This window comes from Antrostomus carolinensis, unplaced genomic scaffold (assembly GCF_000700745.2).
Source record: "Antrostomus carolinensis isolate BGI_N321 unplaced genomic scaffold, ASM70074v2 scaffold3251, whole genome shotgun sequence".
Taxonomy (NCBI): Eukaryota; Metazoa; Chordata; class Aves; order Caprimulgiformes; family Caprimulgidae; genus Antrostomus; species Antrostomus carolinensis.
Window position 1 is genome coordinate 1 of NW_010291808.1, and position 15,970 is coordinate 15,970.

General features: G+C 37.4%; 1 protein-coding gene across 1 annotated transcript in view; it reads left to right on the forward strand.

Annotated features, from left to right (window-relative positions):
* The first annotated feature begins 83 nt into the window (after nucleotides 1-83).
* TARBP1 (tRNA guanosine 2 -O-methyltransferase TARBP1) overlaps nucleotides 84-15,970 on the forward strand; it is a 37,037-nt gene continuing 21,150 nt past the window's right edge. The window contains 12 exon segments of the mRNA XM_010176713.2: nucleotides 84-173; nucleotides 1,038-1,107; nucleotides 1,993-2,141; nucleotides 3,266-3,318; nucleotides 4,864-4,961; nucleotides 6,157-6,292; nucleotides 7,337-7,433; nucleotides 8,228-8,317; nucleotides 9,996-10,134; nucleotides 10,510-10,603; nucleotides 10,896-11,071; nucleotides 14,229-14,326. Of these exon segments, the coding sequence (XP_010175015.1) occupies nucleotides 150-173; nucleotides 1,038-1,107; nucleotides 1,993-2,141; nucleotides 3,266-3,318; nucleotides 4,864-4,961; nucleotides 6,157-6,292; nucleotides 7,337-7,433; nucleotides 8,228-8,317; nucleotides 9,996-10,134; nucleotides 10,510-10,603; nucleotides 10,896-11,071; nucleotides 14,229-14,326 (1,224 nt within the window). The 5' untranslated portion in view covers nucleotides 84-149.

The following is a 15,970-nucleotide window of genomic DNA, read 5'->3' on the forward strand; positions in this document are numbered from 1 at the left end:
GGGCGGGGGTGGGGGGGCGGCTGCGCCAGGGCCGGGAGAACCCCTTTTCTTTCTTTTTTTTCTTTTTTTCCTTAGAATCGAGCCTGTTTTGGTGGTCTGCTGAGAAGAATGAGAAACTCCTGCAGTTTTGGGAAACTTACATTTTGATAATGGAAACTTTGGAAGGAAACCAGGTGGGAGCTGCCTGAGATCTGTGCTTGTCACAGTTACTCGTGGTACCTTGCAACTGGCATAGGTACTGCAGATAATACTGGGTAAAATACCTCCAGCTGTGGTGATTGAGGGTACCTAAGAAAGCATTAAGGGGAATATTTTTATGTCGAATTTTAAATATTTAAAACGCAGCATGTGTAGTTCATTTGGAGCAAGTTCAGAACTCTTCTCTATCCTTTAAATAATTCCTGTTAAAGCAATGAGTTGAAAGAAAAACTGGATTGCAGCTCATTGCAAGGTCACGGGTAACCTGTTTCTCAGTGAAAATCAGGCTCTGGCAACTTTAATAACCTGGTTTCAGCAGAGGGGACTACATCTGTGTGGTAAAGCACTTGTGGCCTTGGATGAAAATTACCGAGTTTGACTCGGCATCCAGTGTACTTGGCAGAAAGATTCCTGTTGACTTGAGGCTTCCATAATGATGTGGTATTGTGGTGTTAATTATTAGTGGTAACTATCTATCTCTGTAGTTATTTTATTTGTATTGAATTGTCGTGTAACTGAGAGAAATAATATTTACCCAAATGTTTAATTTTAGAGATTTGTGCTGTTTTATTATAGTTTTGATGAATAGAGCGATCAGATATTAGGAAGTATTTTTCTTATGATACAGTAGCATGGAAGCATCAGTTTTTCTTCAGTACTAGACTGTGATAGTGTTACATGCCAAGTGCTGGGATCCGTTGCACAGGCATTGCAGGTTTATTTAAATGCAGTTATATTGTCAATTATACTAATGCTATTGATCGTAAATTCTAGCCCATGAGTGACAGTTCCTAGGTATGAGATATAAACTGACTACTTACATCTAATTTGTATTTCAGATCCATGTCATAAAACCCGTATTGCCAAAACTAAACAGTTTATATGAGCATGCTATATCTGGGGAAAAAGGTAAGGCGTAACTTTTTCTGAAACATCTCCTAAATATTAGGCAGTTAAGTCACACTTTTTTTCCCCCTCTGCTGTTTTAGTAGCAGCTTTTTGTTACATTTTGTTTCTCAAATTAGCTGGTTTTTGGGTGGCTATTCCAGTTTTTATGGGTCTGCTATATGCATATATGTAGGCATAGGTTGCTTGGCAAGCATGCACATGCAGTGCCACTCTGCTTCAAGAAGAAGATATCCTAGCATATGCTTATTGCTTACTATGTTGTCTTGAAATATTTTTTTCTGTCGGCAGACCCACCTAAATGGTCCTTTCCCACTACATTTTGCTTTACTTCAGCTAATGTGAAAATAAAAGCCAGAGATTCTTGGGGTGGGTCATGTGAGCCAGGTCACCTGCACAGCTCTGTAGAGAGGGAGGAGAAAAAAAACCCAAAACAACTCATGGGAAGTGGGGAGAGAAGATATAAAATGAGTGCTGAGACAACATGTTGAAGGATGTTATGTCATCTTCTGTAGGGCAAAACAGAGCACATCTAATTAGTGCAAGGTGTTAGAGATTTATAAGGTAGGAAGACTATTAATGTGAAAGTGTTGCAGATGAGTACAGTGTTGTACGAGGAGAGTTGCAGGAAAAAGGATGTGGTTTTTGCACTTGTTTGTCATTTTAATTTGTAACTACTAAAATTTAGAGGGTGTTTTGAAAGCCATGTTGAGATTTTTTTTTTTAATTGGAGATTTAGTAGGGTATTTTTATAAATCTGATACCTATAATCACCTTTTTGCAACATCCTGAGAATTGACTGTGATGTCCAATATATTGTGTGTGTCAGTAAGTTAATGTGTCACTGTCATTTCTGTGTCAGTTTAGAAGAATTTACTTTTGTGACAGGTTGTTGGTTGTTTCACCCATCATGGCACATGTGCATTTATAAACGAATGTTTGAGAGTGAGAATAAAACACTGACCAAGGAAGGCATTCTTCATTTTCTGGAGCTTTATGAAACAAAGCATCTTCCAAATTCACTTGGTTTTTCGGAGGTAAGGGTGTTACTGTTACTTGCCAGAACAAACAGATGTTCTAATTTGTAATATGCCTTCACACTAATTGCCTCACTAGTGTTGGAATTAGACACGTTCTGTACAAATACCCTCTTATTTAGCTGTGCAAGTGATAGCAATATTTGTAAGTGGTGTCAAATACATAATTACTTGAAAAATGGCCCCGCTAGAGAGAATGTGTTTTTGAGTGCAGTTGTTCATTCCCATATTTCAAACTAATGCTCTCTAATTAAAGTTGGCTCTCAATTTATTGAGATTTGTTACCAGAAGTTAAATTCTCAGAGGGGTGATTGATGCTTCAGATTTTCAGAGTCCCCTGAACCTCTCCAAAATTACAAATTAATATTTGATTGAACAGACTCTTGGATAAACCTGGTCTTCAAGTCTGTGCATATTGTCTCCTACTCAAGGATGGATTTTTGAAGATCCATTGCTAAATAACCCTATCAGGAAGTGAATGTCTTTGTTGTGTAATCAGTATATTACTGTATCCCATTAGAAACCACACTTCAAAATATTCCATATGTGGGAAGAAATATTGTCAGTTTAAAGTTCTTAATTTTTTTTAATTAGTATCATATGTAGGTTGACTCCCCAACCAGCCTACACCTTAGTAAGAGTGATCTGTACCATACTATTACCTCTTCCTTCTCTCATTAACAGAAGGAGCATTGCCCTCAGAGGTTAACATTTCTCATTGACTCAAATGAAGTCAGCCTCTTGATGACTAACTTGAAATCCAGTCAACTTTCAAACACACCTTGAGTCTTTCTCCCTTTGGCCCATAGTGTTTCTTTTACTTCATATTTAAATATCTTTTCTCCATCCATTTCCCAAAAGGATTTATTGCTTACACTTCACAGAGCATTGTGAAAGGTGTAAGCATCTAGTGAAAAAAATTGTGTTGCTTGTTTATTCTCCTAGTCCCTCTTCTCTTTAGTTTACTCTTATTTTTGCTCCTACTAGTTACTACTAGCAGGAGCGTTCTCTTAATTTCTGACCCTGTCCTTCTAAAGTCTGGTGAAGTAAGTCTAGTTAGTTAGCCTCTATGTAATAGTGCCTTGCAAGTCTACATTTAGCTGTTGTTTGCTTCCTTTTATCAGTTTGTTACTGGACCATTAATGGATGCCCTTTCAGAAAGTTCCCTCTATAGCAGGTAAGCCACATTTATTTATTTTTTTTAATTTATTGATTGTTGGAAATGTATTCTAATAATAATGGTTTGAGTATGTGGGTAAGATCTTGGATAAGGGAAAACACGTTAGTAAACAAATGGTGTTGCTAAACTCCCTGACAGGTAAAGAATTTTTCAGGAAAGGTGAGTAGCTGTGAGTGGGATGAAGTGTGTTCAATTTTATCCTAGTAGTAGTGACATAGGGGTGCCTCAAGGTCCTATTTTATACCTGGTGTTGAAATATTAATTTGGAAATGAAGTGAGATATGATAAGTGAATAACTTAGTTGAGTATTTTTTTTATCTTATTATTTTCTTGCCACACAGGAAGAAGGGGCTGCTCTAATTGTTGCCAGTTCATAACTGACAGAAGTGTTTTTTCAACAGTGCCTGATTATCTTTTGAGAAATTAATACTCTTTCACAGGAGACTATTGAGGTTACCTCCCTTGCTGTGAATACATAAAGAACATACAAAAATTTTAGGAGTTGCAAGTTGCTGTGCATTCAATGTGCTGATGGCATTCAGTCCTTTGTGTTAGGTGTATGGAGAGAACAACAGGACAAATGTGACCTCTCTGGGCTCTCACAGCAGTTATGTGTTTCTCATCTCAGTCAGCTGGCTGCAGTATGATTTGCATGGGCATGCACTGATGGAAAGTCAGGTGTTGAAGCAGGTGCTGAGTGTTTTGCTGTGTATGTTAGAGCTGGATCAATGCTTTATAGTCTTCTCTCTTAGCTTCTATATTTCTGGTGAAACATGGTGGCCTATGTAGAGGAGGGTGCATGTTTTGAGTATACCAAGAATATGCAAAGTTGTTACAGTTAATGTCAAGCTGTGTGAGAGAAAACGGAAAAATCTCATGACTGTCTGATGCTAATCCTCGATAGCCAGGATCCTGAGACTTCTGATAGGACACAAGTTGTCTCTGTTGGTCTCACAGAGTGTTTCTTGCATGTTTACTTAAAACCTTCTGTGCTGGTCAGTAGTTTTCTTTATACTGACTTTATAATCTTGCTCCCTAGCACACCTGTTTGGGTAATTTGTCTTCACTATTCTCCAAATTGGGCTGGTCACGTCCCCACTGTGTGCCACTGATCTTGTCCTTGGGCAAGTGGGCCTTGGCAACCCACTCTCCGTTGGCCTGTGTCATTCTGTGGGTGCGGGCATGGGGCTGAACTGACAGTGCCATTCCTTAATGTAGGTTCAATGTGAGATGCTCTCTGTCCTGAATAACTTGACTTGAGGCTGCACTTGAATGCTGGAGAGGGCTGCCACCATGTCCTTGTAGGTAGCCAGGGAGAGTCATGGTGCTGTGACCATCCCCATCTTCTGTGTGTTTGCTGGGTGTTGTTGGAATACTGGGCTAAGTGAAGGATGCAAGCTGATGCACTCCATTCCTGTAGCCCACTGGAGCAGTCTCTGCAGTGATTTAACCACTGAACTGTACTTTCTTTTTGTTTAGGGGCAATCCTACTTGCAGCTGTTAACATGCTAGTTGTGTATTTGATGTTTTAAAACCCAACAGGACACCAGGTCAGTTAATGGGAGCCTGTCCTCCTTTGGGAATGAGGCTACAGAAGTTTTTGGCTACTTATCTCATGCTCCTTCCAGAGGAAGAAAAAGGTATGTTTCAATTTCACTGTTTTGTTTTGTTGTTGTTTGTTTTTTTTTTTTTTTAAAAGAACCAAATCAGAACTATGGACCTGTTTTCCATATCTCATATAAACATTTACCACTATTTTTCTACATTACTCGAGAGAAAAAAGTAGTTCTCCTTGTGGCAGTGGAATTTACATAGAAAAGAGAGGTCTTCAGAGGATTTGAGGGATGCTGCAGTATTAAACTACAAGATTGTTTTAGGGGCAAACTGAAGCAGACTTACTTTTTTTTTTTTAAATTAAAAATTCAAACTCAAGTTCTGAAGGTGAACAGTATTTGCAGATTCCTTTTTCTTTGTTTGTCAGCCTAGACAATACTTCGCTGAGCAGAAACTTTAGACCTCTTCTTTGTTTTGGTGGGGGTCTCAGTGTGGGGTTTTTTTGTTTGGGTTTGCTTGGTTTTGGTTTGGGTTTGGTTAACCTATCTGCCAGAGGTTTTTTAGTCACAACCTGTGTAGTTAGGCATTCAAAAGAGCCAACTGAAGTGCTGAAGCAGGAGCTGAAAAAGGATTCTTTTATTGTGAGATTGGATGGAGGAAGATTGCCAAGATTGTTCCAAATTTTGGTGTTAGTATAGGCTGAAAAGAAAGAGCAACCTTTGACAGACTAGAATTTAGTATCTGGTCTAGTTGGATTAAATAAGGGTAGAACCAGCTCTGTTCAGTATCCTGTATCTACAGGTACATATTGTGGTAGGAAACACTTTTATGTGTTTGTAATGACATAGATGCCCTATTTCTCTGCCCTGTCCCAAGGCATGTATCTTATCAAAAAATGGAGGGTCTGTGAGTAGGAACTGTGAGACTAGGTGACCTGCTTCTACGTGGTGTAACTGTGGTGTCTTGTTGAGGCTTGCTTTAGTGCTGCCAGCATCCATTAAACTGGTTGAAACAATCAGAATTACAATTCCGTTGCTGAATATGGTGATTAGTACAGATCATCAAAGCCAAAATTAGGTTTATTTCTGATTATCTCCTCATCATATCACCTTACTGACCAGCTTCTCTGGAACGTACTTTTCATTGAAATAATTAGGAAATTGTTTCATTTAGTTTTCAGAACTTATCACAACACTCTCCTACTGGGATCTGTTTCATTTGAATGCATTGGAGAACAAGAAATCACTCTGGATTGTTTGTTTTGTTTACTTTTATTTTAAGGTAGTTTCCTGTTAAAATTTATTCAGAAGATGACAAGTAGGCATTGGTGTGCTGTTCCCATTTTGTTTCTTTCTATGGCTCTGGCACATATCCCTGCATGTAAAGTACTGGGCACTGAAGGACTTCATGCTTTAAGGTAAAACATACACTGCATTGTGTTCTTAAAAGAATTCTTGTAAAGAAATGTGCTGAACATCTGGAGAGACAGGACTTAATTCATGTTTGTTACTGCTGGGAGGATGTGATGGTTGTGTGTGGGAATGGAAGGTTCTCTCTCCTTTATGTCTAATTCGCAGAGGAAAACAATTTAAGAAGCAATGTATTTATAACTCTGTGTGATTTAAAAGAAAAAAAAATGGTTTGCATTTCATTCCTTTATCATTGCTTCTGTTTTGGCATCCATTTTCCCTGGTCTTCCATACTCCCTAACTGATACATATCAAACTTCTTCCTTTTCTTCTAGTTACATTAAAACCTTGTTTAAATGACAGTTCAGGCTGTATCGGGGGACAGCCCACGAAACTGAAAACTGAAAGACTTGTAAATAAAAGGCTAGGTAAAGGTTCTTGGTATGCATATTGTCCTTAATCACAGAGATGTTTCCCAAGTATCTGCTTTCTCTTTCTAGAGCCACTAAAAATCAGTAATTATTCCAGTTTAATCAAATTTGAGCTTTGAAATAAAATCTTACTGGTGGTTGAAGTGGTGGATGAAAGTTATTTATCAAAAAAGGCAAAAAAAAAAGAAGTCACACCTCTGCTGATAAAAGAACATTGAAAGTTTATTTCAGTTGTGTGCTAGAGTGAGAATTTGGTGGCAAACATTTTATTTCTATGTTTGTTACAGATAGAAATGCAAATATTAAATTATCAGTTTGAACTGATGTGATCATGGGCATTGTTCCTTTCATTTTGTCTTTGTTTTGCATGTTGTGTGTCCCTCATCTTGTCAGATATATGCTTATCCAAGTTTTAATATCAGTTTTTGAAAGTACATATAGCAGTAGTCTTGGTTCCAGAGTGTATGCTGTCTGATCAGGCAGGGCTTGTATTATACTTAGCAGAATGTTTGTTAAATACAATCTAATATATTAAAAATGGTTAATAATTAGCAAATAAATTAAAATGCTTAAACTTACCAAGTGTGTGTTTTCTGTAGCGCGTATTTTTCCTCTTTGCAGAGATGTCCTCCAGTGTACTATGGTTACACATCAGATTTTGTTGCGTGGAGCTGCTCAGTGCTATCTTCTTCAAACAGCTATGCATTTGACAGATGTGGTGAGTTTGGTTTTGGTTGGTTTTATTATTTTCTGGTGTAATAGAAATACACTAACACTTTGACAGGGTAAACAATATTCAAAAAATTGCTAAATACAACATGGAACAACTGATTTTGCTGGATTTGCAATTTTTTTAGTGACTAAAAAAATGCTGCTATGTAAGTATGGCTATGCTTCTGTTAACTTCTGGTTTTCATAAGACATATTTTTTTGGTTACCTTTTATTAGTTGATGTTTTCTTGTAGGTTTTTCATGCAGTAGTTAAGAAATAGTATCCTGTTATGATATCCACTGTATAAATTCAGATTTTAACAGATAAAAACTATAAGTGGACTTTTCTGAAATATCTGAGAGAATAAAAGTATTCATAATAACTAGAATGCTAAACCTACCATTAATACTGAAATAGCAAGACCTTAATTATTCAGTAGTCAAAGTATTCATGTTTTGTTTGTCTTATAACATGCTTTCTAGGTAAGTAGACTGTCTTCCACGTTGTGTGTTATGGCTATAAATTTGTCTGAGCAGAATTTTCTCTTTCATAAGTGATTAGCACTATTCTTCTAGTCATTCATTAACTTTCAGAGATAGTTTTTAATACTTTGGAAAATTAAATTGTGTTGGTAAAGATAAGTTGATCCCAAAAAGCAAAAATGAGTCTGTGTCGTGGAAAGGAAAAGTTTCTTTTTCTGAAACTTTTGCTGTATGACAGCAATCTTCTTGAGTTGTTATATAGATGTCATCTGTTGTGTATTATGTTGACAACTATTCTATCTTGATGAATTTATTCAGGACAAAGTGTCCCTCCCAGAAGTTGCAAGCTTTCTTCTGTCCCTTAGACCCGAAGAGTCCCTGCGAAGAGATACTATGTTATGGATAGAGGTGAGAACTGAAGCTGGTTTTATGTTCATCAAACATTTTTTTAATACCTCCACAGGTGCATGATTTATTATTGCTAATTTAGTACTTAAATAGTTACCTACTTTTGCATTGGTACGTTCTGGAATTTCTGGATGTGGAGTCCTAATGGATTTAAGTATCAGTTGAAAGCTGTGATTTTTTTTTAATTATTTTTTTTTTTCCCAATACTATAGAGGTGTTAATGTTAGCTCCAAACAAATTATTTAACAGATTCAAAGTGGAAGAATTCTGAGGTGGTTGAAAGTAAGGTACAGTGGGTGGGGAGAAAAATAAGACTCTTTCTTCCTTCATGCAGAAATTCTCAATTCTGCAGGAGGAAAAGCTTCTTGAGGTAGAGGGGTTTTTTAATTCCTTTAGAGCTTGTGTGTCCCAGTTCATTGTGTTTCCTAGAGTTCATCTGGGTATTGCAGCTGTTTGGTGTAACCATCTTGAAATGCAAATCAGAATCAGGTCTTACTCAGACTTTTGGTCCCTGAGTACTGGTCCTGTAAGAGACTTCTGTGTGTTCATCATGGTCCTAGTCTTCTGCGTCCTTTGCCAAGACTGTAGGAACTAAAATCGCTGTTGTTAAGCCTGTACTGGTATCTGTCATCTCCCCCATTGGCGATCTATCCATGCTCATGCTTCTGCATGGTTGGTGACTTCATGGAGAGAGTTCGAAGCAGGGCATCTTATGGAATCCATAGAGCCACGACTTGGGCTTCTCTCTACTTTTATTAAGGATACCTGGTGGCTATGTCATCCTCCGCTGAATGTGGTCTTGCTCATCGGATTCTACAGATTCTGTATATTATATATATTCCCTTTTTGGCTACTTCCTTCTCATTTCCCCTCAACTCTGTTGTAAAATTTCATTTGGTGGGAAAGAACAGTATTTTATAAGTTTACCCTGTGTTTAGAGGGATAGTCTGCTAGTATGGTGCATGTTTCCCCATTCTCTTAGTCCTGAAATTACTGTCTGAGATAACATGGATCCTGAGACTCTCTGAATGGCCCACTATATGGGACAGAAGAATTGCGTAACAGCTGCCTCTGATTTGCATGTTGTTTGGCTGAACCCAGCACTGTCAGGAATAGCAGGGTAATGTCAAAGGAAAAATGTGCCTGCCATGTAGAATGAGATTGTAAATTATAAATTTCCAACAGGTACATGTTTTACATCTCTGCAAGATGCAAAATGCTATGAAAAAGAAGAAATCATTTTATATATAAGTTATATTGGAGCCAACATAGACATAACTTTGGTTAGTTGTACCGCATTATAATGATAAATGATTTTGGCAGGGTCCTCTTGTTCTGTATGGTGTATGTTTCATCCTATTCTGTTGATTTTTGGCATAAAAATAATAATTAAAAAAAAAATGCAGCTCTCTTTAGGTAACACTTGGCTATGGGAAGCCCTTTTGCCAGTCTTGCTTATTTTGAGTTAGGTTTTTTCTTATATTGGTACCAATAATTTTTTTTTTTTAGTCCTCTCCTTTTACTTTATTAGTTAGAGGGGAATAGTCTGTTAAGCCTCAAGGTAGCTCCAATTAATAATTCCCACAGTGTGAATTTTAACAGTGCTTTAGTGAACTGTTATGTTGGTGATGGCAATACAGAACTGGCAGTTATGGTTCAATTACTGGTTTTAACTTAGCTTTGCAGTTGGTTACAAGTGAATGACAGATGCTTCAGAAAGTTGATAACGTCCGATTTTGAACGTCAAGAGACATCATCATTGTGTCAATATGTACGCAGTCTTGTGGGAGAGTATCTTAAGGCACCAGCATCTGACAGTAAGTTAAATATTTATTGATATAAAAAGATTCTTGAAGATAATCTAAACAAAAGTTAGAAAAATCCTTTGAATTTTAGAAGAACTTTTTATTTATTTACATTTTTATCTCCTCAGATTCTACCTCTGGTATTTACAGTTCTTAAGTTTGAACTTTATTTTCTAATTCCTGATTTCCTTCATAAAATGCAGTCCTGCAGTATTAATTGAAATTAACTAGAGAAAAGATTGCAAAAAATTAGTATAACGTTCTTGTTAGCAAGAATTGTTGTTATACTACTGATTTATTTTAATGAGTTATAAAACAGGAAGTTTTAAAAATTAGTATGAATGTATTTTTTAAATACTGTGGAAACCTTAAAATATTTTTAATCAGGAGAAAACTGCATGCCCGACTGGTTTGAAGCTAAGCTGGTTGCAACAGTCATTCTGTTGGCTGCAGACGTGGAGCAGATGAGGAATAAATACAGGTAAGTATGAAATATCTCGTTTTACATTTCTCTTTTTCAACTCCCCTACTGCTGAAGGATCCAGTAGAAGCCTGATCAAGTCAGGAAGTTGTCTGTTTTTCTCCCTAGACTTTTGGTCAGCCTGATCATTCCTTAGACCTTGTAAACTGTTGCTGCAAACATTCTGGGTAATATTTCTAAAGATACTTAAGTGACTCGGAAACTTATGTCCTATTTATTTCCATAACTGCTTCAGCACTTAAGGCAGATACTCAGAAGAAGACTTTCTTTTTAATTTCTGTTTTTTGTGTAGTGGAAAAAGCAACATAGAATGGATTGAACTAGAGACTTTCTTGAACCCTCTTCTGGATGTCTTGATGAAACTTGGCAGTAATGCTTACATACCAACACTGAAAACAGATAAAAGCCTACAGCTTCTCTTGAAGTTATTGCAGACCCGTTCGTTAAAATGTTCCAATACACAAGATGGTTAGTGATGTCTTCAGTATACTGTGTCTTATATTAATTATAGTCTAACTACAACTAAGGTTTTTAATGTTTTAAGGCTATATTGTCAAATTATTACTAGCCTAGAAGTGGTAAATGTAAAAGTTGACAGTCTGGCTTATCTCCTACCGAACTGAGCTGTGGGCCCAGTCCTACAGGGCTCTCCTGAAGGTGTCCCAAAGACTGGGAATTGAGAATGTGGTAGCCCTCTGAGAAAGCTGTTGTTACCTGTTAGGATTAGGTTAGCAGTTAGTTAAAAGTTGGAGACTGTGACTGTATTACAAATATTTATAGGCCTATTCTTTGCCAACATATAGATTCCATAAATGATTAAGACATTTAAAAAAGAAGTTAGTACAGAAACCCAGCCTAATCTGCTTAGTTGCCCCAGGTTCAGACAGAGCCTTCCCTGAGTGCCTGAAGTGATCCTGCTAGACATGCTCTTTTCCGGGTTGACTAAGATACATTTGTCTCAACTAATGCTGTTTAGACTGCAAAAGACAGGATGCCTCTGATGATTTCATAGTATTGACCATGGTTTCAGTAGGGATGCTTAACTGACTTGCTTCAATATGACTTAGTTAAAGACAAGGCAGTTAAGAAGTGCCCCCTTAAGCACAAGCCTGATGATGTGACTGTCTGTGAGTTTTGGCCCCACACAGACTGTGCATTTTAACTTGTAAGACCTTTCAGGAAAGTCTGAACAAAAGCTATGGAGTCCTTACTACTTTTTTGAGAACTTGATCAATTTGTAACCAGACTAGATATAATTTTTTTTTCCTGAGAACAAGTGAAAAACTGCTCTATTTTCATGAATAAGAATGTTGAACAAGAGACATCTTGGCGTTTGTTTTCTGCTTCCCCAGATTGTTTTGGGATTTTTTTTTCAGTATTTTTATAACATGAAATACAAGAGTAGTTTTGGAGCAGGAGTCACAGATCTAGGTTTTTACATGAAAAAGAATTTTTAGGTTCATCCAGGTTTCATAAAGATGTCTAAATACAGCTCTGAAGTAAATGCTTAACATAATTTTAAAAAGTGCTTTATACAGTCACCCTCCTCTTGAATTTTAGCTGTTTGACTGCGCACTAATTATGCTGACTGTTAGAGTTCATATTGTGGGGTGGTCTCTGACTGCTGGAGTGGATTCCTTCAGGTGAAACTAAACTGGAAGATGGGCCCCAACTGCCAGTCCACAGCACCAGGCTAGAGCAAGCCTGAAGCAGAACCCTCCAAGACACATGCGAGTGCGTGTTAATTTTTTAGTATCAAGTATTTCACTCCGTAAATAATTTCTCTACGTGCCAGTGTGCTTGCTGATGGAAATGTATCATCAGTCGCTCCTGCCTTGAGAATTTTGATACCTCACTTAACATTTAAGTTCTGCTAACAGAGCTCTTGAGGCACGGCAGGGCTGAGCATCGCAGTGTCTCTGTCCTTTTGAACACCCCCAGTCCAGTCCAGCTCATTGTCAGTAGAGTCTTTCAAGAGGCTTTCAGAATTTAACTTTTAATATTACGTCTTTTTGTGTTAAGTTAAACAAGGATTAATCTTCTTATGTTGTTTCCTACAATGTTTTTGTGCTCCTGACTCCTGCACAGGAGAGCCAAGCAATAACTCTTGTTTCCACAGCTGTGAATTGGCTGTTTTGAGGGACAGAAGAGTAATGCTGTAAAATACAGAATGTTTTGTTTCTGTGTTGATTAAACAGAAGGTGAAAAGTCCTTTCTGTCAAATGGAAAATAATAAAATAGGAGGGAAGAAGAAAGGAATTTAAGCTTGTAAAACAAAAATAAGAACAAGTGGGAAGTGTTTTGTTTAAGAGTACTTTAATGGGGATAGACAAGTCTGCAGTGCATGCTGAAAGCAGCAGCGTTCTTCTGCAGGTTTTGCTGTCTGTACTGTTGTTAGACTTCACTGTTTTGAACAGTAAGCTTTTCCTAATTATTTTTTCATAGCTTTACAGACCCTCTGGTACTGAATTGGATTTTATTGTCTTACATGTTTACCTGAAGAATTTCTGAATTTTAAATACAGAAGATGTTTTAGTGATTTGAGACATATGATGAAATGTGATAATAATCTGAAATAGTTAAACTGTTTGTTCTAAACAAGCATTAGAAATGCAGTCCAATGAGCCATTTTAATAGAAAACATTTAAAGTAAGTACAATATAGATTTGGAACTTTTGGAAATACATCCCTTTATATTTCTACCTTTCAAAGGTCTTCCATTTCATAATAATTTCACTGTATGAAATGTAACTTGGAGTCAGCTCCAGAAGAAACCAGCAGCTATAACCTCTGGGTGACTCTTCCTAAATACTGAAGCTAATGACTGATATTTTTAGAACAACATGGTCATGCAAAATATTTTAACTCTGTTTTCATATTGATATGTTATTTCTTTGGCTTTCAGCTGGCCCTTACCCCTGAAGTATAGATTGAAGTGTGCTCCTGGTTAAATATTTTACCAGAGTGACCTACTTCCCTTTTGTAATAAACTTGTTTCTCTTCATTTGTGAAATACTGTGCACATGTGGTATACTTTGTAGCCTAGCCTTTTCTTAGAGAAAATATTACAGTTTGTGTTATAATGTTGCATTTTTGTTTACATTGTTAAGCCAGGACTGAAATCCTGTAAGATTATATCCGAAGCCGATTTCTAAACAGAGAAAAAAAAAAAAATCCCAACCAAAAATCATTTTTCACTTCTGTACATATTAGAAATGGATAACTACTTTTATCTCACAATAATTGCTGGAAACTTATGTAAACTTTTGTTCTTTATTAAAAAGTAACTCCATTAGTAAGCTGTTTGTGCAGAAGGTTAGGGATAGGACAAAAGTGTGCATTCAAAGTTGGAAATTATGCTTTGGTCTTCTTATTTTGTGTGATTTTTGATTCATTAATTCATGATAGATCTCAATAAAGAATATAATCTTGTTAGTTTATTTCAGCTCTATGGCTTACACTGCTAAAGAGTACAGAGGTGTTTTAAGGTATTCTTAGGTATTTGAATACTTATTGCTGTATAACTCTGAGTCTATGACTTCATTTAATCTGCATAATATAATAAATTTCTTAAGGAAAGTGTATTTCTGTATGTTAATACATTTATTTTTTTCTCTTCACACAGATAGGGTATTGTTTTTCATTTGGAAATCTCTAATGACACCTGTGGAGAGTATTCTTGAATTTATTCTCCGACGACTTACTACAAATGAGTTAAGCACAGTAAGTAATTATTGAGACATCTTTTGGTGTGGTTTTGCTTGTTAATTTGATTTACCGGTGTTCCTAATTTTCATATCAGATCTTTAAATGCTTAAAGTCAATTTGCACAGAAACACTTCTGTTAACTTCTTTTTGAGTGGGCACAGTAAGAATACGACAAAAAAAAGATGTTGTGACAAGTAGTGTTTAGTGTCTGTAGTCTGTATTCCTTGTTTCTTCTCAAATCTAAATAAATCGTATACTAAGAAATCCTGAGTATCATATCATACTGTACCGTAGCTGCTAGTACAGTTCTGGACGTAGGATGTGTGGAGTTTGCAGATTTTTAGTGCTCAACCTGGTTAACACCTTTATTTACTACCTTCCACTGTTTGCTCTTTGCTGTGGCTAGTGTTTAAGTTTATACCCCAAAGAAACCTTTGACGATTGTTAATTTATTGGACTGTATTTGGATAGACTGTTGGGAAGAAGGGAGAAGATCACAGAATCACAGAATGGTAGGGGTTGAAAGGGACCTTAGGAGATCATCTAGTCCAACCACCCTGACAAAGCAGGTTCCCTACAACAGGTTCCACAGGAAAGCGTCCAGATGGGTTTTGAACATCTCCAGAGAAGGAGACTCCACAACCTCTCTGGGCAGCCTGTTCCAGTGCTCTGTCACCCTCACTTTTTCCTTAAGTTTGTCTGGAACTTCCGGTGTTCCAGTTTTTGCCCATTGCCCCTTGTCCTGTCACCAGCCACCAACAAAAAGAGCCCGGCCCCATCCATTTGGCCCCCACATTTTAGATATTTATAGACACTGATAAGGTCCCCTCTCAATCTTCTCTTCTCCAGGCTGAAGAGTCCCAGCTCTCTCAGCCTCTCCTCGTAAGGCAGATGCTCCAGGCCCCTAATCTAAGATGAGAAGGATTGGAAAGGGAAGAGGCAACTATAATGAGGAGATGGACAAAATGTAAAGTGGCATTTTTGGAATTATTTAGTGAAGAGTGAGTTTAGAAAAGAAAACCAGTTTAGGCGAGAAAAGTTATATGGGCAAGTGTGCAGAACTGATAATGAACAGAGGCCAAATCTGGTTCTTGCGTTTGAGAGAGTGAAGAAAGTCTGTAAGTTGCAGGGGACTGGAAAGCATGCGCTTCTGCAGGGGTGGAAATGTGGAGAGGAGCATGGGGCTGTAAGGTACTTTCTAAGAAACTGTATAGAAAGTACAAATTGAAGGGGAAATGCAGGGAAAGAACATAAATCTGATACTGGACAGTCCCCAAAACGTGAGTGTGTTGGAGGACCAATGTGGAAAGAGGCCCTGCATTAAAGCAAAAGTTAGGGTCGGATCAGGAGAACGGCTTCTGAGTGTAAGTGAAAAACTCAAAGGGGTATTTTCTATCAAAACTAAAGAAGGAAGAGTTCTTTTTTCGTGTGGTTCCTTGAGTGCATGGCTTTATGTGGGGGTGGTTTTTTATGATAGGTGGAGAAAACTGAATACAAGAGGAGAATAAAAAGCCATAAAATAAGCAAGATACAGCCACGAGATAAAGTGTAGTTGGGGACCAAGTGCAAGGTGCACCACTGCGTCTGTACAGGGTGCAGTGCTGTGCCATCTTCCAGTAACTGAGTTGGCTTTGAACACGGCTTCTAGCTCAGGTGATT